Source organism: Protomyctophum parallelum (genome assembly GCF_964188405.1).
Source record: "Protomyctophum parallelum genome assembly, chromosome: 13".
Classification (NCBI taxonomy): domain Eukaryota; kingdom Metazoa; phylum Chordata; class Actinopteri; order Myctophiformes; family Myctophidae; genus Protomyctophum; species Protomyctophum parallelum.
This window is the reverse complement of record NC_139708.1, coordinates 24,715,748-24,738,905: the sequence shown is the minus strand read 5'-3', so window position 1 is coordinate 24,738,905 and position 23,158 is coordinate 24,715,748. Positions and strand designations below refer to the sequence as shown.

The following is a 23,158-nucleotide window of genomic DNA, read 5'->3' as shown; positions in this document are numbered from 1 at the left end:
TCTTTCCTTGAAAATTTACCAAACAAATTGCCGTCCCGGCCAAAATATTCACTTTACACGCATGTTCTTTGGTCATTTTGTAGCCACACATGTCCTCTTTCACACAATGTGACCACTAAAACACAGAGACATACAGAATGTGAACTACGGCCTTTTAAGTGACACAAATACAGTCAAGCTTCTCATTGACCTCCATTGTAAAATCCTTACGAGGAAATTATCGCGATGACAATTCTTAACTCGCTCTTATAACCACATTTTCGATCGTACCAACACCACAATCGCACATGGTGTACCTCAATATCTCAGGCCACTCACAGCGAAGAAATTATTTGCATTCGACTTTTACTTTTTGCGATAGAGCAATTTGTTCGGGCATAGTTTCCCCCCATTCAGGATCATTGTAAAATAGCCGATCTTCAAGTTCATATCGCGCCGCGCCACTCCCAGTCATAGTGCTGGCAGTTCTTTACACTTCCACAGCTGAGACATATAAGGGCTTAATTACAGGGCTGAAATTAAAGTTACAAGATCTCAATGAGTTGCTCTGCGATACCTTGTGGGCTTGTAGGTCTGCACTGCACGTAGGTTTGCACGCACGCACGCACGCACACACACACCCTGTTTTCCTATTGGCTGGCCTTTACACAGCTCTCGCAAGCGCACGCACGCACGCACGCACGCACGCACGTGCGCACGTTTTTTTTTTTTTTTTTTTTTTTTTTTATAAATGAAAAAAAATGAAAAAAATGATTTTTTTTTTTTAAATAAAGAAAAATGAAAAAAATGAAAAAAATGAAAAAAATGAAAAAAATGAAAAAAATGAAAAAAAATGAAAACTTAAAAATACATTATTTTTTTTTACTTAAAAAGAAGAAACTTCAATTTTTATTTTTTATTTTTTATTTTTTTTTACATTCAAAGAAAAACTTTTAAAAACACTTCTACAACTTCCACATACTTTATTCCGCTTTATGCAGTTATTTATGCTTAAACCATAGTTTTTACAAATTTTCATACTTTTTTTTAAACTTTTACTTCAGCTTTAATGCATTTTCTACTTTTGTTTACAATATGCTAGTCCCGAAATTTTGATTGTGGATTTAGACCACCAATGGTAACACCATTACTCCGGTCCCCGAGTTTCAAACTTGACACGGCAATAACTTTATACAAAGCATTTTACGCGAGCCCACGCAGTTTCTACAGGAACTGCTTTCTAGTTGGCTGGCAATATTAGTGGGAGGGGCATATGTAAGCCACTGCGGCAACCACACTCTGCAATTTTTTTAAATTGCGAATTTTCTAGTTGTATTATTATTGCACATTTATCTTTTATCATTTGTATGCCTCGCATTGCGATGCATTGTGAGCTTGTAGATCTGCTATTTTTACTATTTTACATAGTACATGTACTTATAGGTACTACTTTACACCACTGGCTGCATGCACTGCCCAGCACCAACCGTCGCCTGGACAACAGCATTCCTCCACAGGGCCGTGTCTTGTCCAGCTTCATCAGCAGGACTGAGCGGCCTGCTGGGCTTCCTGGAAGAGTTGTGGACTAGCTTGACGGCCTTATTTGCATCTCTCCTTAGAGCCTGCTTCGCTTCCAGGACAGGATAGGAAAGGAGAACGTACTGGTGGGGAGTGGCTGGAGAAGTTCAACAAACTGCAGAACTTGCAGAAGATGTCCTCTGTGTCGGTAGGCCTACAACAGTATACGCTTCTCAAATAGCGTTACCTTTGCTCCGTTTCTCCTATTGTCGGGATAGAATGAAACACCCGGCTCATTGATAAACAATGATGTTGTTCCCATGTTATATTGAGGTTGAGCTGCTACTCCCCCTCTGAAGATTAATTGTATAGCTAAGCTTTGCTATGAATAATACAAAAATCTAAAAATATCTTTAAAAGGTTTCACAAAGTTTAACTGGCCAGCCAAATTGGTTAATGTCATATTTCATTTCACACATTAACATGTGTTGCTATAGACAATACAAACATTACACATTGTAAGCACTTGGAATTGTAGGGGTTTTGGCATAACATTTTGTTTGACTCGGTTCCACAGATGCATATTGTGAAAATAGCAGATCTACATTGATTGTGAGCTTGTAGATTGGCTATTTTCACATTTATAAATCATTTGACAATTTGGCCAATGTTTGGCCAGTTTTTATAGGATATTTTGTAGATTACTTTTGATGTAGTATTGGCCTTTTTTTAATTAAAAAGGTCTTAAAAGTCCTAAATTGACGCTTCACTGTCATCTGGGACCACTGTCATCTGGGACCACCGTCATCTGGGTCCACTGTCATCTGTGTCGGGACCGACCCACAGGTTGAGAACCACTGCAATACATCAATGTCTTCGACTTCAACCACCTATGTCACTTCACTTCCATCCATGTAAGACTCAGTGGAGACTGTACATAATGGTTCTCCATGCACAGAGATGGTGCCAAGTCAAACAGTGTTTAAGAGCATACCTAACCAAGTCAGAATGTCTGTGAATAGATAACTGTTCCTCCAAATTCATTGGTCCAGAGAAATACACCTCCTCTGTATAAACACCATGTGTGGTCTGTGGCCCCGACTTCAAAAGCCTCACATATAGAATACAATGCAACTGAATATTGGAACAACAACCAGAGTACATACTGTACTACATTACATATCAGAGTTCATAATGACAACAGTCTCCAGCACCCATTGCAATTATTGCTCCGGGATAAATTCCATGTGATATTATGGGTGACATTCTATACTACATATTCAAGTTCATATTAGCCCATCAAGACCGGGAAAGCATCTGTGTCATTTTAGATTGTAACCACTTAACCATTTATTTTATACCTTGGCTATTATAAAATAGCGGTTAGTATCCAGTTTATATAGACATCTAGCAGTCTCCACTACATGTTCCATAAACTGGACGGCTCCCGGTAACCACAAGTATTTGACTGGTTATGCTGTGTTAGTAAAAGTATCAATACTGCAATGTAGACATATTCTAGTAATAAATACGGTACTTGTCAGTACAGTACTTTCCACCATTGGTGGAGAGCCACCCGTTCATCTCTGTATGTACGAATGATCAGGACAGGACAGAATGAGTACCTGTGTACCTCCTGTAAATGATTAACACACACACACACACACACACACACACACACACACACACACACATGCGCGCGTCGCGCACACACGGTTTGTTTTTGACAGGGGGAGCAAAGTGTGTGAGGGCAGTGGACACTGCTGTGATCTATCTTTACTGATTGAACTGATCTGTCTCTCTCTTGGCAGAAGAACTGCAGTGCTGTTGAATAATGGCTAAGCTGGTGGAGTGTGTTCCTAACTTCTCGGAAGGACGAAACAAAGAGGTGAGGAATTGAATGCTTAAATGATGACCTTTTTGCACTTGTATTTGTATTTAATAATAATATAAAGTTCAATACATATGTACAGTATGTTGTCCTGTGTTCCTTTGTTTCCCGTTTCGGTTCCTATATGCTTCTCTATATGATCCTCCGTGTTCCGCTATCTGTCTCGATGGTGTGTCCCTCTACGTTTCTCTATTCCGTGTCCTTCTGTTCCAGGTGATAGATGCCATTGCGGAGGCTATTTCGGGGACGGACGGCTGCAGTCTATTGGACGTCGACCCCGGTTCGTCCACCAACCGGACGGTCTACACCTTCGTTGGTTCCCCCGAGGCCGTGGTGGAGGGAGCGCTCCGCGCAGCCAGCGCTGCGTTCCCTCTCATCGATATGGCCAAACATTCAGGTGGGCAAAGCACTCGTGCATCTATAGCCGAGCTTGATTGGTTGATCGAATGCTTCATTCAGACAGAAATGTGATTTTTATATACGCTCTCGAGAGTTAAATTGTTGTTAAACATCTGCATTACTTAATGTGCAAGAAGTCTACACAATTAGAGAATGCAGATCAACGCCTGTTGTCTCTCCTTATTGTACCACATTCTATACAGCATGGAATTGTGGACAAAATCCTAGTATCCTCTCAGACCCAAGAGAGGCTAAATCTCATCAAATGGTGGTCCATGGCTCAAATACCGAACAAATAAGCACCTGGTTGTACCTGGGTGCTTCTTTACAACCAGTTCCACCTCATGCCATCAGGACGACAGGCTCAGAAATATTGTTTTGCCCACAAGTATAGGTCTTTTGAACAAACATCTCAACATAGGATGTCTCTGCTTATCTACCATGACTACTAACAGCATTTTTGTTTTCTGTGTGTACAATGTATGTTTGTATTGTCTATGGCACAAAATACATTTTACACATGAATAATTGATCCGTGGAACACTGTAGTTGTACTGGTCAGCTCCCAGTGAGTAGAAGACAGTGGTACTGGTCAGCTCCCAGTGACCAACAGTACAAGACAGTGGTAGGCCTACTGGTCAGCTCCCAGTTATTACAAGACAGTGGTACTGGTCAGATCCCAGTGACCAACAGTACAATACAGTGGTACTGGTCAGATCCCAGTGACCAACAGTACAAGACAGTGGTACTGGTCAGCTCCCAGTGACCAACAGTACAATACAGTGGTACTGCATGGTCAGCTCCCAGTGACCAACAGTACAAGACAGTGGTACTGGGCAGCTCCCAATGAGCAACAGTACAAGACAGTGGTAGGCCTACTGGTCAGCTCCCAGTGAGTACAAGACAGTGGTACTGGTCAGCTCCCAGTGACCAACAGTACAAGACAGTGGTAGGCCTACTGGTCAGCTCCCAGTGAGTACAAGACAGTGGTACTGGTCAGCTCCCAATGAGCAACAGTACAAGACAGTGGTAGGCCTACTGGTCAGCTCCCAGTGAGTACAAGACAGTGGTACTGGTCAGCTCCCAGTGACCAACAGTACAAGACAGTGGTAGGCCTACTGGTCAGCTCCCAGTGAGTACAAGACAGTAGTACTGGTCAGCTCCCAGTGACCAACAGTACAAGACAGTGGTACTGCATGGTCAGCTCCTAGTGACCAACAGTACAAGACAGTGGTACTGGGCAGTAACCAGTGTGGACTGTGTGTGAATGTCGGTTGACATTGTTGAACCCTGAACTGCATGTGTGTCTGTTTACATGAAACCTTTGCCCTGCTTTCATTGACCATTATCACCTTTCAAGTGACCAATCAAAATGGATGCCGTTTTGGACAGGTGATGTCAGAGGTCAGAGGCCATGGGGTCACAGATACCTAAACATCACATACTTTAACCATCAGCTGAAAGACGAGCATATATCAATTCAAAATCAATATTTTTAACAGAACAACTATAGATTGCCTTTAGTTTTACCTAAACATCAGTCAGACGGTCAACATTCATGACAGGAAGTGAGCTGATGGTTGGTAGGAATGTATCGATGCCTGTAATGCCTGTTTCAATATGCTGATCATGACATCGCAATATTTAATCTCAAAGTACTGGACAATGTGAATGTTAGGGAGACATTTGACTGGAGTGGAAATCTTGAAATCTTTCAAGATGTCCACTCTAGTTTATTCTCCCGTGGACCGGGACCGGCACTTTCGTGTAAGCATCCTCGTGCACAAGGTGATATTTGACAAGATTATTATATTGCAGTGACAGCTCCATAAAATTGTGACTTGTTGTTTGATAGGTTGGTATTCTGTTAAGTGAACAATATTCTAGTGGTTATTGTAAAAGTCGATCGGTCGTATGTTTCTCGACATATGCGGGGCGGACAGGCACACGCAAACACACTCACTGACAGAGATTCTGTGCATTTATAGATGCAGTATATAGATGTTTGGATTGTGTTGCAGGTGAACATTATTCTATTACTCATTATGATATTTGTATTGTTGGTGAAGACTATCCCATTCATTGTTGTTTGTTATTACAATTATTTCATGTTTTTGTATCGTTTCAGGTGAACACCCTCGTACCGGAGCGATGGACGTCTGTCCCTTCATCCCCGTCCAAAACGTGACGATGGAGGACTGTGTGTCCTGTGCCAACAGCTTTGCTCAGAGACTGGCAGACATGCTGCACATCCCAGGTTAGGCTGCTTACACACACTGGTTAGACCAGGGCTGGGCAACGTTGCTGATGGAGAGGGCCACTATACTGTATTTCCACACTCACTCCAGGTGGCCAAATTGCATATTGTTACTGTTGGGCAGAAGCCTCTTCTTATCTCCGTATTTGTACCTTTTTCGTAATTAATTTCTATGCCACACAAAAGTAGCAAAAATAGCAGAACTACGAGCTCAAAACACGTCGCAGTTGAGCTTCTAGATCTGCTTTTTTTGCTATTTTTTCAATTGGAATCCATGTATGGGTTAGACGAGACTGGGGTTAGCAGACATGCTGCATATCCTAGCTTAGACTGCTTACACATAGGTTAGATCTATACATCTGATGTATAAAAGCAATACATGCTAATAAATCAATCATTTGGCTGGGGACCCGCTCAAGGGAAGGACCACTGGGGATTAACCGGACTTTGAGAACCACTGTGCTATTCATATCCATGGTTGGCAACCTATAAGCTCTCAGGCTCTCAAGCTATCAGTGATTTACTGATTTATATGAGAACACTGTAATGTGTTACTACAGTGAGAGGAGTTTACAATTCAACAATCATGTAAATATATCACATGGATGGGCATTCAGCGTTGGATAACAACGTTGTATAACACGTTTTTCTTTAGAACGGGAACCCCTTTTGGTGTTTAAAGCATTATGTTATACTTTAGCTATTGCAAAATCTACAAGCTCATAGCGCGTGTGTGCCGCGCTACGAGCTTGTAGGTCTGCTATTTCTGGGGGGAAAAAACGTGAAAATGTGGCACAAATCTTTGAATATATATTCTTTCACAGCAAACGTTTTTAAATTCATATCTTTGCTTCTGGTGGAGTCCCTGCAGGAACAACATATTTTCAGTTGGGGGTCGGCGGCCAATTACTGTATATATTTGTGGGGGTCCTTGACATGAAAGTGTTTGAGAACGACTGACACAGAAACATGGGTTTTTCAGGAAACCGTCAGGATTTAGAAGACATTTGTAGAATCGAGCTCAGGTCTAAATGGGTTAATCAAAACTCACATCTACTCACGTCCTACTTTTGTTGTTATGGTCAACATAGCCAAAGAAAAGAGCTAAAAACAATGCATTACTTCCATCTAGTAGTCAAAGGCAGATACAGATCATAGAAGAAGAGAATATACTGCCGAAGCAGACAACCAGTAACACTCCAGGTTAGAGGAGCAATCCTTCTAGGTGCAAGGCTCCATTATGATACATGATAAAATGAAGAAATGCCAGCGCTCAATATGTCCTTTTCACATGATTTATTTACCGTGTAGCGGAATGCGGTTAGAGCATGCCTTTCATGCGGAAGGTTGTGGGTTCAAACCCTACACGTTAGGCCTTGTGGTCACAACAGGTTCCTAACCCATATTTGGGCATGCCGGACACACAACTCCATATATAGGAATAAAGGGACACAGAGAGACCGATACAGAAATCTCCATATATGGGCATTAAAGGGACATTGACATATGGGTGGTAACGGGTACTTTGACACGGGTATTGCATAGCCAGGCGGGGCATGGATTGGATCTCCAACTCCCATCGTTACCAACTCACGCAGTGCTCTACAGCCAGTCTAGTATGTACAAATAGATGATACAAATATGAATGAATTACAGTGTATGTGTATTGCATGTACATATTGATTGTTTACAGTGTATCTGTATGGAGAAGCAGCCAGAACTCCGAATAGAAGAAACCTCCCATCTGTCAGAGCTGGGGAGTATGAAGCTCTACCTGACAAGGTAGGCAGTGGGCGCACACACACACATGCACGCGCACGCACACATACACATACCGTATTGTACACATTGACACTGATTGATGATTAACGATGAGTTCACATTGATGTTTCAACATTCGGATGCCTTCTATTGGTCACCCCAGTTGAAGCGCGAGGAGTGGGCTCCCGACTATGGCCCCGCCTCCTTTGTCCCGTCGTGGGGGGCCACCGTGACGGGGGGCCGTAAGTTCCTGGTGGCGTACAACGTGAACGTGATCAGCACCAAGGAGCAGGCGCACCGCATCGCCCTGGACATCAGGGAGCAGGGCAGAGGGAAGGACCAGGTACTGTACATGCTCACAACTATATAGCCCGGCTGAAACACCACTGTCGTGGTCGTGACGGTCAACTTCACCCTGTTTTACGCTCTTTATCTGTTTACAACGTTACAACGTCTATACGTAGACGTTCTGTTTTCAAATATAAAGTGCTTGCACCCCAGGGCCACAGATGTTACAGTTCTGCTCAGGCGGGTTTAAGTATAGCCTATGCCTGTATCTTCTGTATTGTTCAATAAACAACCATTTTGGCCCAGGCCGTAGCGTAACGGTCTGGGCACCGGACTGGTAATCCAGTCGCAGTGTGCCGCGGGTTCGACTCCCGGACCCGACACGGCCTTTACTGCATGTCATCCCCCCATCTCTCTCCCGTTTCCTGTCAGCCTACTGTCTGTCCCTTCAAAAATCAATAAAAGGCGTAAGCCGCAAAAAAATATCTAAAAAAAAAAAAAAACATTTTTATCCGATCGCCGGCCATTTTATCAGTTGTTTCACCGTATATGCTTTCAAATACGTGACCGTATTTGTTGGGAGGTGCCCCATCTGAAAATATGTTGTTCTGAAAGTGGGTCTGAAAGAATATATATTCAAAGATTTGCACTACATTTTCACGATAAAAAAATAGCAGACCTACAAGCTCATAGCGCGGGACTCTGTGCCACACTATGAGCTTGTAGATCTGCTATTGTTCAATAGCTAAAGTATAGCATAATGCTTAAAACACCAAAAGGGGTTCCCGCCCAAAATGGGTTAAAAGGAACCAGGCAGTTGAAGAAACTGCAAATAATAGCCAGGATTTTATTTGGACGGGGTGTTTAATACGCTAAATGGTGTCAGACCCCGGGCGTTTAAAAGAAACCATGGGACTATTTGTGACAGGTCTACTATTTGGAAATATTAGTAAGTAAAAGTACCAATACGCAGTAAATGTCCGGTATTCAAAATTGACTTGAGTAAAAGTACAGAAGTACTGAAATATACTTAGGTACTGAAAGTAAAAGCACTCATTATGCAGAATGTCCCATTCCAAATTTATAAAAGTAACTAAGGTTTTCAAATAATTGTAGTAAGTAAAAAGTACATTATTTGCCTCTGGAGTATAGAAGCTTAAGTACTGAAAATTGGTTATGCCTTACAGTGTTGTTTTCGCGTGCGTGCGTGCGTGCGTGCGTGCGTGCGTGCGTGTGTGCATGTGTGCGTGTGTCTCTACAGCCAGGCCTCCTGCAGAAGGTCCAGGGAATGGGGTGGTACTTGGAGGAGTCTAACCTGGCTCAGGTGTCGACCAACATCCTGGACTATGAGGTCACCCCGCTGCACACTGTCTACCAGGAAGTGTGCCGACAGGCCGAGGTCAGGGGTCATGCATGGGGTCAGGCAGCAGTGACCTTATAGAGCAGTGGTAGATTATGTTCTTATTGTTAAAATAAAATGCTAGTATTTATTTACATCGCAAACAAAGAGGGTAGGAGCGCACACCAAGAGTAGGGAGGTGCTGACCACGAGGGATAAACTATAAAATGGAAAGGAGAGGACGCACAACTCGTAGTCCCGATGCCAAAAGACTTTTCATTTAGCCTACCAACGTTTCGACAAACGAGTTGCTTTCTTCAGGGTATGAAGAAGTGCAACCTCTCCTTTCCATTTTATAGTATTTATTTACATGACTTGATTGTATTGCTGTGACTAAACATAATTTTCAACTGGGAAAGGAAACCTTTCAAGCATACAATTAGAAAGTAAAAAATAAGTTAAAATGAACGGTAATTCAAATGTTGGCCATGACCTTGAGGACAAGTAGAACATGACCTGTACTTGCCCGACAGGCAACTATAGTGTCAACTCCTGCATGTATATCTACACACACAACACAATTGTATATATAGTATATAGAATTATGTACTGCTTTTCTATCTATCTTCTAAGTATAATAATGTTGTTTAATGTTTGTTCAGGAGCTGAACCTGCCGGTGGTTGGATCACAGGTGGTGGGTTTGATTCCCCTGAAGGCTGTCCTGGACACAGCACAGTATTACATGGACACTGATAACCTGTTCATCATAGAGGACGAGCATAAAGTTAGACTGGTCAGTTAGGATGGATGGGTGGATGGATGGATGGGTGGATGGGTGGGTGGATGGGTGGGTGGATGGATGGATGGGTGGGGTGGTGGATGGGTGGATTGTTTACACATTATTTTGTCTGTCTGTCTGTCTGTCTGTCTGTCTGTCTCTCTCTCTCCCTACCTCCAGGTCATCAGTAAACTTGGCCTGGACTCTCTCGGTCCTTTCAACCCCAAGGAGAGGATCATAGAGTGAGTTCTGTTGTATATATGTATTGTACAAACCCCTCTAATGAAATACTGAGCTCCCATTCTGTCTCTAATACAAACCTCTCTTAATAATGACGCTGTCTGTCTGTCTGCGTGTCCCTTAAGGTACATGGTGGCGGCGGGACAGGGGGACAGCCGGCTGGTCAGTCAGTCGGTGTCGCGGTTCGTCCACGGTGTCGGTGCGAGGACAGCCGCCCCTGGGGGGGGCTCTGTCTCTGCTGCTATCGCTGCCATGGTAACACTGTCTGTCTGCCTGCCTGTCTGTCTGTCTCTATAGGTCTGCCTGTCTGTCTGCTATGTTGTTTTTGACAGCAAATGTACTTGGGGTGGGACTTGGTGTCTGCACATATTTACACAGCAGTTAACATGTCGTCGCTCTCATAAAAAAGTTGAAGTATGGAGACATAAGGTTTCTGCCTGACAGCTATGCCGACGGTATGCAGACGTGTGCTCGCTCATATAGGCTATCGTTCTGTGTGTGTGTGTGTGTGTGTGTGTGTGTGTGCACGTGTGTGCACGTTCAGGGAGCGGCTCTAGGCGCCATGGTGGGCCAGATGACGTATGGCAGGAGGCAGTTTGAGAACCTGGACCCTGTGATGAGGAGACTCATTCCTCCGTTTCACCAGAACATGAAGACATTTCTGGACCTGATAGATACCGACTCTAATGCCTTCAACGGCTATATGGTGAGAGACGTGGAGAAGGGGGAAAGGGAGAGGAGGGGAGAACATTTATCCGTTTAGACCTGAGGACGCGTCTGTGTCACCTCATAGCTTTTAACCACTTTATCCATTATTCTAAACTTCAGCTGTTGAAGATGTGGCGCAAATCTATGAATTAAGCAATATTACACGAGAGGGTGTGGCTTAACGTGATTATTGCCACGACAGTGATGCGGTCAGGAAGGAGACGTAGTCGAGTTCTGCAAGCATCACTGAAGTAGAATATATACGTTCACAGCGTATGCTTTTAACTCAAATCTTTGCTTCTGGGGGGTCCCTGGAACAAAATATCTTGAGATGGGGGGGTTGGGGGGGGGGTCTGCGGCCAAATTCATGTCATTCTGGGGTCCTTGACATGAAAAACTTTGAGAACCAGCTGACATAGAAACATAGGTTTTTCAGAAAACTGTCATGATTTAGAAGACCTTTGGTAGAATCTGGTCTCAGGTCTTATTGGGTTAAAATAAAGAGTATAGCAAAAGTGTATTACAATCGACAAATAGTAAGGAAGGACTCAGCGTACAAGGATGAGCAACAATACAAATATACAATCGACCAAGAGTGAGCAGCAGTGGTGGAAAAGGTTTACGCCCATTCAGGACGGGAAGGGAACCCCGTTTGGTGTTTTAAGCATGATGTTATACTTTAGTTTAGCTATTGAAAAATAGCAGGTCTACAAGCTCATAGCACGGCACCGAGTGCCGCGCTATGAGCTTGTAGATCTGTTTTTTTTTTTACTTGAAAATGTGTGCAAATCTATTCTGTCACAGTGAACATTTTTAACTAAAATCTTTGCTTCTGTTGGGAGTCCCTGGAACAACATATTTTCAGATGGGGGTCCGCGGCCAAATTCAGATAATTCTGGGGGTCCTTGATATGAAAAAGGTTGAGCACCACTGACAGAGGTTCAAAAAATAAAAAAGCCTAAAAAGTGAACAGTACTTGAGTACATTACTTTCCACCTCTGTAATTGACCAAGGATCTGATCCTAGATCAGCTACTGTACAATCGACCATTAAGGTGTTAAAGGATCGGGACAAGGATGGATGTATTTCCAGTCATATATTTAATGATTTATTTAAAGTTGATAATGTTTATGTTTCAGGCTGCACTTAAAATGCCCAAAACCACGGCAGAGGAAATCAAAAGGTAACTCAACTGACACTTGACGTGAGTGGTGCGTGGCGTGCGCACGCGCGCGTGCGTGTGTGTGAGACTATGCGTGTTTCTTTGTGTTTTGTCTTAGCTATTATAAATCCACTCCCAATCAATCTCAAATGTCAAATCAATGAAGGACAGAGTATACTCACATCCCCACCTTTTGTTTTAATTGGCAAGTGGCACACACCACTTAACGAGAGCTCTGAAACATTAAAGCATTTGTTTATTGGTGTGTATAAGTTTTGTTATTCCTGTACAGTCAGTGATATTGATTGATTGAATACTTTATTAGCAGAACTGGTGTACAGGAAAGTACAGTTCAATACAACTAAGAGGATTTAAAACCCATGAAAGCACTACAATATGGCTTGGTCCTTAATATTCAATTCATCGGATTGATTAGAATGGTTGTGGTTTGTAGAGTCAAACAATAACCAGACTGGATTATACTCTCTCTCTCTCTCTCTCTCTCTCTCTCTCTCTCTCTCTCTCTATCTCTCCCTCTCTCTCTCATCAGGAGAGATGCTGCCATGCAGGATGGTTTAAAGCAGGCAGTAGGAGTTCCTCTGTCTCTGGCTGAGTCCGTCAACGTCCTCTGGCCGTCTCTCCGAGAAATGGTTCTCCTTGGAAACGCTGCCTGCATGTCTGACGCACAGGTAGAGAGAGAGAGAGAAAGACTGTGTGTGTGTGTGTGTGTGTGTGTGTGTGTGTGTGTGTGTGTGTGTGTGTGTGTGTGTGTGTGTGCAATATGGGTATTGCATGTATACAGTGTCTACTGCATGCATAGTGTGTGTAATGTAAAGTTGTGTGTGTGTGTGTGTGTGTGTGTGTGTGTGTGTGTGTGTGTGTGTGTGTGTGTGTGTGTGTCGTATTAACATGAAGGTTGCAGCCAAAGCGTTGGAGACCGCGGTGTTTGGAGCTTATTACAACGTTGTCATCAACCTGAAGGACATCACAGACCAACAATTCAAAAAGGCCGTAAGTAGCTCACATAATACTCAGTGGTGGAAAAATAAGTACTCACAATGTTTACTTTAGTAAAAGTATCAATACTGCAAGATATAGACTCTGTTACGTAAAAGTCCAGAATTCTAAATTTACTCTAGTACAAGTGTAAAAAACGTATTGGCAATAACAATGATAGTATTTGAAAGATTATGTCTTTTTCAGACATTACTGTGGGAAAACTTTAGCTAAACATGCAGAGTGACGCATTACTTTACCATAATCTTCTGATACTTAATAATACTAATCCTGGCTGTAGGCCTACCGTCACCATGTAGTGTTTTGTTTCATTAGCGCAAGCATGATAAAATAGGCTGCAGCTGCCTGCCATTCTTCCCCTGCTGCTGCTCGCTGAGCACACATGAACGGTAATGATATACCAAGGATTGGACAGTGATGTCACTGTTATGCGTCGAAGCCGTTCATTAAAGGTATATTCAGTGATTTCACTTAATTCAAATATCACTTATTTTTTTGTTTTGTTGTGATACTCCTCCCTACTATAGAGTGTGCTGACCATATAAGGAGTTCCTCCCTGTCCCCAGTTAACCCCTGGGGGTCAAAAAACCTTAGGTTTCGTTTTTGACTCTCTATCCTGATTGGACGAAAGTTTGGGTCCCACAGCCAAAAACGAAACCTAAGGTTTTTTGAGTGAAATCACTGAATATACCTTTAATGACAGTCACTGACGTGTCCGCTGAGGAATCCTTGGTATTTTCATTCGACCGGATAGAGTCAACTTTTCACCGCCGTTTGGAAAATCCTGGTGACGGAAAAGAATATTGTGATATCGTTTAACGTGATACTGCTTGGAAAAAAGTTGTTAATATTGTTATATTATATTTTTCCATATTGACCACCCCTACTTGAGCTACTGCGTTTGTTAAACGTCACGGTGCGTTCAATTCTGGATCGTAGCACTTGCACCGTGTAAGAAGTTTCACTCCAATTTGCCCCAGCAAATTCAGCCCCTCCTACTGTATATCCAGCTTTTGGTGTCTGTCCACAAACTTTGTCCTACACAAACATTAAATTCCCATTGACAATGAACGGAAAATGTTACGTCATAGTGTAGACGTAGTATCTATTTTACGATAAGAGCGCCCCTCACACGGGTGTGTTCTAAACACAGGGTACTATCCACTTAAACCCACTCAGGACCAACAGTGTACAATAAAATAACCATCAATAAATAAAAGAATAAGCATGAATCCTTTAAAGTGCAGTACGTGCATTAACACTGAGCAGCATATTACAAATTATATTAAAACAGCTAGTGCATTTATTGGGACTTAAAGATGGAGTGCCATGATTTTTTTCACCCCCTAAAACATGATCATCACATTCATCAGGTATGATTAGTTTTCTTTTGTTTTTCTTGTTTTTTTCTTCAAAAAAGTGTACAGAAAGTGTTAAAATGCTGTTTTTATTTGGCCACCTCAACTGAAGCCGTACCCAGGGCATGTTGTTGTATGATAAAGAGGGAGGGGTTAGGGGAGGGTATGATATTGTGATGTCACTATTTCACTGTAATTTTGATCAGGCCTTTGGACCTGGGCCTCGATTGGGCCTTTTAAGAAACCAAAAATACACAGGGAAGACATATTTAAATTGTCTAACCACACCTGACGCCTGTGTGTTAACTCCATAGACACATACAAAACAGTACAAAAATCACGGCACTCCATCTTTAAGAGTTCAGCATTCTAACAACCTGTAACTATTCTATGTTCTACAGACACAGGAGCGCATACAAGCTCTGCTCCAGGAAGCCAAGGACTGTGCTGCCGCTGTTCTGGAGTCTGCTGACAAGAGGAACTAGCAGCATGTGTTGAAAATGTATCATGTAAGACTAAATTATTCTTACGTTCCCAGCCTCTCGCAATTTCAAAATGCTTCCGTCATACAGTCTGAAGCAATGGAAGCTCTATCATGAGTCAAATTTAAAGCGGAAGTGGAGCCTCCTCCCCACTTCCGTTTTGTCTTTAAAGTCGCGCAAATTTATCCTACATGCTGCATGAACGTAAATGGCAGCTTCCTTACTTGGATTTCGGGAGGTGTAGTTCCAGACTCTAGGCTATATAGCATTTGGAGATTGTGGAATAATTGTCTGGCTACGCGAGACTAAGACAATAGTCTAAGACAAACATAGTCATAAACTGGGTACCAAATAAATGTAATTTGTGAATGGTTGGTTTAGTGATTCTTCTTTAAAGCCTAAATGAAATGCATTTTTGCAACCGTATCATGACGGACGTACGGTATATCCTTTTCAAATGGGGGCTGGGACTGTCCTGTCCCGCTAAATGCAACAAGTAAGACGCGCAAACGCGGGAAGCGAACGCAGCTCGTGTGTGTGTGGTTGTGTGTGTGTGTGTGTGTGCTACAGCTGCGCCCTGTGTGTGTGTGTGTGTGTGTGTGTGTGTGCTACAGCTGCGCCCTCTGGTGGCGGGCGGGTGGTGTAACAGCGGGACACACAGACATTCAGCCCTTGCTGTCATAGTAAGTGGCTCACTGCGTTCGCAACTACACTGCCATTGCTTACACATAAGCAACTGTAGATTTAGTCGAATAAAATGATATATTTAGTTGAATAAAATGTGACTAAAACTAAAAATTCAGATGACCGACTAAAACTTAATGACATTTTATTCAAAAGACTACGGCTAAAACTGTGGGCCCATGTAGCACAGCCGTCAGGACACCAGGGCCATGTAAAGAAGGAAAGGGCATCTACGTCACTGATTCGCAGATTTGTCACACAGGTCGGGTGGAACCCCACATTTGAGAAACCCAACAGTAAGACATCAGTCATCATGTACTGTATGACATATACAAGTCCATATTTGGGCAATATTTCAGCATCATAATGATCACAAGTCTACCCGCAGAACACGTTGAGGCGTTGATGGCGCTGCACTTACACTCAGTGACGTCACATGAGGCCCACTGTGGCAACCATTATATATCAACTCTTACACAGTCTTTACTCAGAAGTACGGCAGCGCTTGCTCGTTTGTAAAAGAAGAAGTACACGTCTGAAACACCGGATCTACACGTGAAAACAAAATGCCGAAGTACTATCAAAACCCAGAAGATGCTCTCAAGCAAGCATGCAAGCCCCTGGAGGGCCGAAGTGAGAAGTGGTCCACTTTGCAATCTCTGGAAATGTTCATAAAGAACAAGACGCATCGGACATGGACGAAGCTCCATGAGCACATTATGATCAAGTACCTGCAGCTCTGTGTGGATCTGGGCCAAAGCCCTGTGGCCAAAGAGGGGCTCTACCAGTACAAGACCATTTGCCAACAGACGAACACCAAATCCCTTGAAGATGTGATCAGGGCTTACCTGAAGATGGCCGAGGAGAAGACAAAGACTGCCAAAGAAGAGTCTCAGAAGAGGGCCCTGGACACAGACAATCTGATTAACATCCAGACACCAGAGAGTGTGCTTCTGAGTGCTGTGAGTGGAGAGGACACTCATGATCGGATTGACAACCAATTGCTCACCCCCCGGGTGAGGTTCCTATGGGAGTCCTACCGCCATTGCCTTGACTTGCTGTTTAACAACTGCAAAGTGGAGCGCCTCTACCATGACATTGCCCAGCAGGCGTTCAAGTTCTGCCTTCACTACACCCGCACGAGTGACTTCCGAAAGCTCTGTGACAGCTTGCGCTACAACTCTAAACAGCAGCGCAACCACAACCAGAGCACTGCAATCAAACTGGACAACTCAGATAGCCAATCTATGCTCTTGGAGACACGACTGGTGAAGCTAGACACTGCCATAAGCATGGAGCTCTGGCAGGAAGCCTTCAAGTCTGCTGAGGACATCAACAGCGTATTTGCCCTGTCCAAGAAGCCTCCAAAACCCAAACTGATGGCCAACTACTACAACAAGTTGTCTACTGCATTCTGGAAGTGTGGGAATGTTCTCCTCCATGCTTGCACCCTCCATCGCCTCTACAGTCTCTCTGCGGAGATGACCAAGAACCTCACCCAGGAGGAGATGCAGAGGATGTCCACCAGGGTCCTTCTGGCCACTCTGTCTATCCCCATAACCCCTGAACGCACAGACATTGCTCGTTTCCTGGACATGGATGGCGTTGTTGTGGAGAAACACCACAAGCTGGCCAACATTTTAGAGCAGTCCCCACCGACACGCCAGAGCCTTATCAATGACATGGTGAGTTTAAACATTCAGCAGTACGTTGCACCTGAAGTGAAGGAGCTTTACAGCTGGCTGGAGGTAGACTTCCACCCACTTAACATCAGTGAGAGAGTGGCCACGGTGTTGAACTGGATGAGAGGCCAAGCAGAAAAGGAGACCGACCTCCAGCAGTATATCCCTCACCTACAGAGTAACACCGTCATTCGGCTGTTGCAACAGGTTTCTCAGATCTATCAGAGCATTGAGTTCAACCATCTGGCCTCCATGGTTCCATTCATGAATGATTTCGAGCTGGAGCACTCCATCGTGGATGCTGCCCGACTCTGTGATTTGCAGGTTCGAATTGACCATGCCTCTCGTACCTTGAGTTTTGGTTCGTGCCTGAACCACTCAACCAAAGAGGACTCCCCAGTTGGTCCGTTCTTGCAGAACTTGCCCTCAGAGCAGATCAGGAACCAGCTGACGGCCATCTACGCTTCCCTGGCTAATGCCATCCAAATCATCAAGCCTGCCTCTATCCTGCAAAAGTGTGAGTTGCAGAAGCAGCAGGCCATCGCTGCCTACCTGAATAACGGCCGCAAGGAGCACCAGCGCATCCTGGCCCGCAGACGGACGATAGAGGAGCGTAAGGAGCACCTGGAGAGCCTGAACATCCAGCAAGGGAAGGAGGAGCAGGAGCAGTGTGAGGCCAAGATGCAGAAAGTCCGTAAGGCAGAGGAATACCTGCGCCAGGAGGCCAAGGATCGCGAGAGGGAGCGCATTATGCAGGAGCACGAACAGATAAAGAAAAAGACAGTGCGCGACAGGCTGGAGCAGATCAAGAAGACCGAACTGGGAGCCAAAGCCTTCAAAGATATTGATATTGAGGACATTGAGGAGCTGGACACGAACTTCATTGTGGCCAAACAGGTGGAGCAGTTGGAGAAGGACAAGAAGAAACTTCAAGACCGTCTAAAGAAACAAGAGAAGAAGATTGACTATTTTGAGCGCGCAAAATGTATCGAGGAGATTCCACTCATTAAAAAGGCCTATGAGGAGCAGCGTGTCAAGGATATGGAGATGTGGGAGCTTCAGAAGGAAGAGAGGATAAGCAACATGAGAGTGGAGCATGAGAAAAACTTGGAGCAAAAGGGGTGCATGTCCAGGATGATGGAGGATAAAGAAGTCTTTGTATCCAAAATATCAGCATCCCATGAGGGAAAGCTGAAGAAATTCAATGAACGCTTGATGGAGGCAAGGAAGAAGCTTCTTGAGGAAAGGAAGATGCAACGCAAAGAGCATAAGAGAAAAGCCATGTACCAACAGAAAGAGGAAGAAGCCCGGCATATCAAGGAGGAAAAACTACGGAAAGTGCAAGAGGAACAGGAGCGCATTGAGCAGGAGCAGCGCGAAGAGGAGGACAGGAAGTACCAGGAACGCCTGCGCAAGCTCGAGGAGCAGGCGGGCAAACAGCGTGCCCGTCAGCAGGAGATCGAGGAGCGCGAACGCCGCCGTGAAGAGGAGAGGAGGGTTCCCTCAGGAGTGGCAGCTCAGACATGGAGACAGGAGGGCCGTAAAGATGACAAAGAAGAGAGACGAGAGGACGTGACCCGCAGAGGCAGAGATGACAGGGGTCCCCATCGGGACTCTGAAGAGGAGCGAGCCCTGTGGCGTGGAGGTGAGGAGGAGCACCCCAGGCGCGCCTTCGATGATAACCAAGGCTCCCGACGCAGGTTTGACAAAGACAGAGGGCCCCGCAGAGGCATGGACATCTCCAGGGGCCTTAAACGCGGTGCTGATGGTGGTTGGCGGGACAGAGACAAGGCCAAAGAGGAAGGTGGTGAGGGCGAGGGAGAGGACAGACCCGGAGACAACGCCAGAGAGCGTCGCCCGCAGAGAGAAGACGGCACTTTCTGGAGGAGAGGTGGCACAGACGACGCCAACGAGCCAGCCAGCTGGCGCCGTGACACAGACCACGAGGACCACCGTGAGAAAGACTACCGACAGTTAGCTGCAATGAATTGCTGAGTAATTGGTTGAGTAGTAAGTTGTCCATTTAGTCTTTGTGGATATTGTACACAGCAACACTGTTCCACTGAGACTGGGTCATTGTGCTTTGGATCTCTTTGTACCACTAAAGCTATTTTCAGCCTTCATCAGCGGAAAACGACAGCACAGTAAGGAGCAATTACAGTGTTTTCACTTCAAAGACCCGGTTCCTGTTACCTCTTTACTGCCTCGTACGTGGCACAAAAGGTCATCACTCACCATGACTTCTAGCAAATCTCCCTCCGCAGAATTGTTGCAGCTGCACTGCTTGGCTGAACGTTACATTTGAACTTGAACATTATAAATCGCACATTTCAGTAAAATAACTCCTGTAACTTGCATAGCACAATACATCCATCCCTCTGCTGCTGTGTTTACAACAAATAAGCAGCATGAATAGTATAGTAACATGCCCCACGCGAGTGCAGATTGGCGGCTGGGGTTTTTCTGCATAGTGTGATGCCCCTGGCCTTTTTTTGGGGTGTTGTGGTATGTACTTTTTTTTTGTCCATTGCCTCAATTTTTTTTCTTTTTTCTTTTTCTGCTCAATTAGTCATAATACCAATTATTTATTCATTGTTTCCTCCCATTTTTATTGTATTCATTTTTGAGGGGCGCTAGCCCCGCCTATGCCCAGCTTTGTGTGTTTGTTCCACGGAAATGATCTGATTGGCTGGGCGCGGAATGTGATGTATGATGATGAACATGAGCGCCGTTCACTTCATGGATTATTTTTCATGAACAATGTGTGAGGGTGATGATCTCTTGCTGGAGAGTTCTGCAGGTTCCCCCTGCCTGAGGAAGTGGTTCCTCTGTCGGCTTCTTATTTGGACGTGCCTATTTTTGTGGCCTATTGGAGGAACTTAGGGAGAGATAAGTGTTATTTTGTGCTAATTTGTCTAAAAGCGCCAAATTTTGCACAGATGTAGCCCAAGGCGTGTTCTAATGATTTAGCTAGGCGCCTGAGCCGGGTGACCTTCGGGGTTGCCACAACGGCCAAATCCATATGCCAACCTTAACAACCTACAGTATATAAGGCAACATTTCATTATGTTTTAAGTAGCATGTGACATGTCAAACTAGAGGGTTTTCATGATTCTACATCCATTCCAAGCATTAGTTTTGCACAAAGAACACTAGTTTTTCGTGCAAAACTAATGCTTGGAATGGATTCATAATCATGAAACCCCCCTAGTTTGACATGTCACGCCGTCCGAGTTATGTACCGATAGGCACATAATTGTAAATCATGTTTGGGTGAGAGAGTTTCCCCCCAACTGTCTACTGGCCAATCACAGCACGTCCTTGCACAAGCGATAGGCTTTGGGATGACTCGTTCCAAACCACTTTATTATTATTTTTACTGCTGCCCCTTCAACGTCTAGCTTTCAGAAAGAACAGGACATCATGTGTCAGCCAAGTCTGGACTTTTAATGTTTACTTAGGGCAGTGACGCTCATCCAGTAGGTCCACCCGTTTCGGATGTTATCACCCGATAATCAAGAACATGTTCGTAATCAGCACATTAGAAATACCCCCAGTATGTGATAATCAACATACTGGGAAATCCGGAAGAGAAACTATCGGTAGCTAGAGACCTGCGGATGAGCTTTTTTGTCAACCGCCTCCGCGTGTGCATATTATTAATCCACCCGTTATCCGACCGCAATAATTAACTATTCCAATTTATAAATCCGCAATCACCCGTGGATTGCGGGTGGTTGCGAATTCCGAGATTTTGCTGAGATTTTGCGCGTTTTAAAAGCTATAATTAGCCTGTATAGATAGATGCCATTACTTTATTTCCCGCATTATTTCACCCGCAGTTTATCCAATATTAATTTATAATATATTTGAATGACCCAAATCCACCCTAAACTGCGGTTAACCACGGCTAAATCCGCCATCCGCAGGTCTCTAATGGGAGCGTTTGCTTTTTGTGTCAATGACGGAGGTGCGCAGTGTCTGATGGCCTTGAGCCACGTGAGGCACCGCCGAGTGAGTCGCCGAGCGTTGCAAAGGCCACCAGACCCGACTCAGCGCTGTCCGAGTTACGTCCCGATAGGCAGAGAATAGTAAATATTAGTAGTAGTAGTAGTAGTACTACTATTAGTAGTTTCCATGCCCCGACAATAGAGTTGTAAATGACACGTTCAGCAGGGGGAGTCCTTGACCAGGCTATGTCTGCACACCCTGCATGCCTGCAGTCCGGGGGAATACAGCCAAACACCACAATGTCTAGTATGCCAGTATTGCCATATTAGCCACATTCCAACGTCCTGATAACGGTTGTTGTTAATACAGTGATAACGGACAAATCCGTTGGTAGCTGACCCTCACTTCACATGCTTTTGTCATGAACAAATAAGAAGCTTGCACACGTAGAGGCTTACAAACAGGTCCTGAAGAAAGTCTGTATACTAGTGACCAAAACGTCGCCTCTATATAAATGTGTTCTTCTGTAACGAACAGATCTACAGTGTGCGGGTGTAGACAAAAGACAAACAAATAGACATCAAGTGTAATCTTATATACAAAATGACACCCCTATCTGCAGTGAGCGGTGCCTTGAGTTGATCTGCTGCACCCACTAAAAGTATTTGATGATGTGGTGGCACCCATGATGTCATAGTCATTTATTTTGCCCGTGACTTGAATGGGGGGCAGAGTTATAATGCATAGACACACAAACACACAAAGCCACTCGTTGAGCGGTATAGGCGCCTCTCAAATAAATATGTAAAGGACAAATACTGTTCTTTTTATAAAACAACAAGAGTTCATTGTGTAATGACAAATAATTAAAAGTGAGAGTGTTTTAAAAATTCTAATACCGTTCTAAAATAACTCATCATCATCGTCAAATCGTCAAACATAAAAACAAACAAACATGGGCATATAAAGCTTGTACTTGAGGCAACGGACATCTGGGGCTCTATTTATTATCGCCTATGCTAAACCCCTTGGGCTCCATTTTCGTCACCGTTAAACCCCTTATCCCTAAACTTCTTTGCTTTTTTTTACTATTTTGAAAAACATTTTTGAATAGTTCAACTAGCCAATCTACATTGACACGTTGTGAGCTTGTAGACTGGCCATTTTAACTATTCAAAAATGTTTTACAAAGGAGTTTAGCGGTGATGAAAATGGAGCCCCTTAGTCATGAACTACTTTTCCTTTTGTTACTATTTTGAAAAACATCTTTGAATAGTTCAAATAGCCAATCTACGTACAAGCTCACAATGTGTCGATTGGCTATTATACTACTATTCAATAGTAAAAAAAAAGGGGGGGAGTAGTAGTTTAGGGATAAGGGGTTTAGCATGGAGGAAAATGTAGTCCCTCTGGGTCTTTTTGTGCAACTCACATGGTTGTCTGAGTGACGTCCCGTTTCTCAGAGTCTCAGCTGGACCATGATTGCACTGTTTTCTGTTCATTGTTGGTTTTGAAAGAATGTCACCTGTATACGTGTATGTATCATGAGGCCTAACATCCATATTTACAAACCTTGAAACAAATGCAAATGTGTGTGTTCTTAATACATTAGAGAACTCAAGCGTTTTGTTCCTTTCCACACCAAGCAATTTCTTGCTTGGTG

The 23,158-nt window shown here is 44.0% G+C and overlaps 2 protein-coding genes across 2 annotated transcripts; both read left to right on the top strand.

The window, feature by feature from the left end:
• Positions 1–1,567: 1,567 nt before the first annotated feature.
• Positions 1,568–15,385, top strand: ftcd (formimidoyltransferase cyclodeaminase). The gene is made up of 15 exons (XM_083779668.1): positions 1,568–1,650; positions 3,312–3,385; positions 3,602–3,785; positions 5,916–6,044; positions 7,738–7,826; positions 7,969–8,148; positions 9,355–9,492; positions 10,095–10,226; positions 10,392–10,453; positions 10,577–10,706; positions 10,996–11,157; positions 12,299–12,342; positions 12,872–13,010; positions 13,237–13,332; positions 15,098–15,385. The coding sequence occupies exons 2-15, from the start codon at positions 3,332–3,334 to the stop codon at positions 15,179–15,181; spliced, it is 1,623 nt and encodes a 540-aa protein (XP_083635794.1). The 5' UTR covers positions 1,568–1,650; positions 3,312–3,331; the 3' UTR covers positions 15,182–15,385.
• Positions 15,386–16,428: 1,043 nt separating this feature from the next.
• LOC310868561 (eukaryotic translation initiation factor 3 subunit A-like) lies at positions 16,429–22,053 on the top strand (the record flags this gene model as incomplete). The annotated part of the gene is made up of 3 exons (XM_083779019.1): positions 16,429–19,517; positions 21,474–21,558; positions 22,033–22,053. The coding sequence occupies 3 exons, from the start codon at positions 16,429–16,431 to the stop codon at positions 22,051–22,053; spliced, it is 3,195 nt and encodes a 1,064-aa protein (XP_083635145.1).
• Positions 22,054–23,158: the final 1,105 nt, after the last annotated feature.

What these genes read in the sequence shown, in the direction of transcription:
- ftcd (XM_083779668.1), top strand. Translation starts at nt 3,332, where the DNA reads ATGGCTAAGCTGGTGGAGTGTGTTCCTAACTTCTCGGAAGGACGAAAC. An exon ending in CGGAAGGACGAAACAAAGAG is followed by an intron (nt 3,386 to 3,601) that starts GTGAGGAATTGA and finishes CTTCTGTTCCAG; the next exon opens with GTGATAGATGCCATTGCGGA. An exon ending in CTGCTGCTATCGCTGCCATG is followed by an intron (nt 10,707 to 10,995) that starts GTAACACTGTCT and finishes GTGCACGTTCAG; the next exon opens with GGAGCGGCTCTAGGCGCCAT.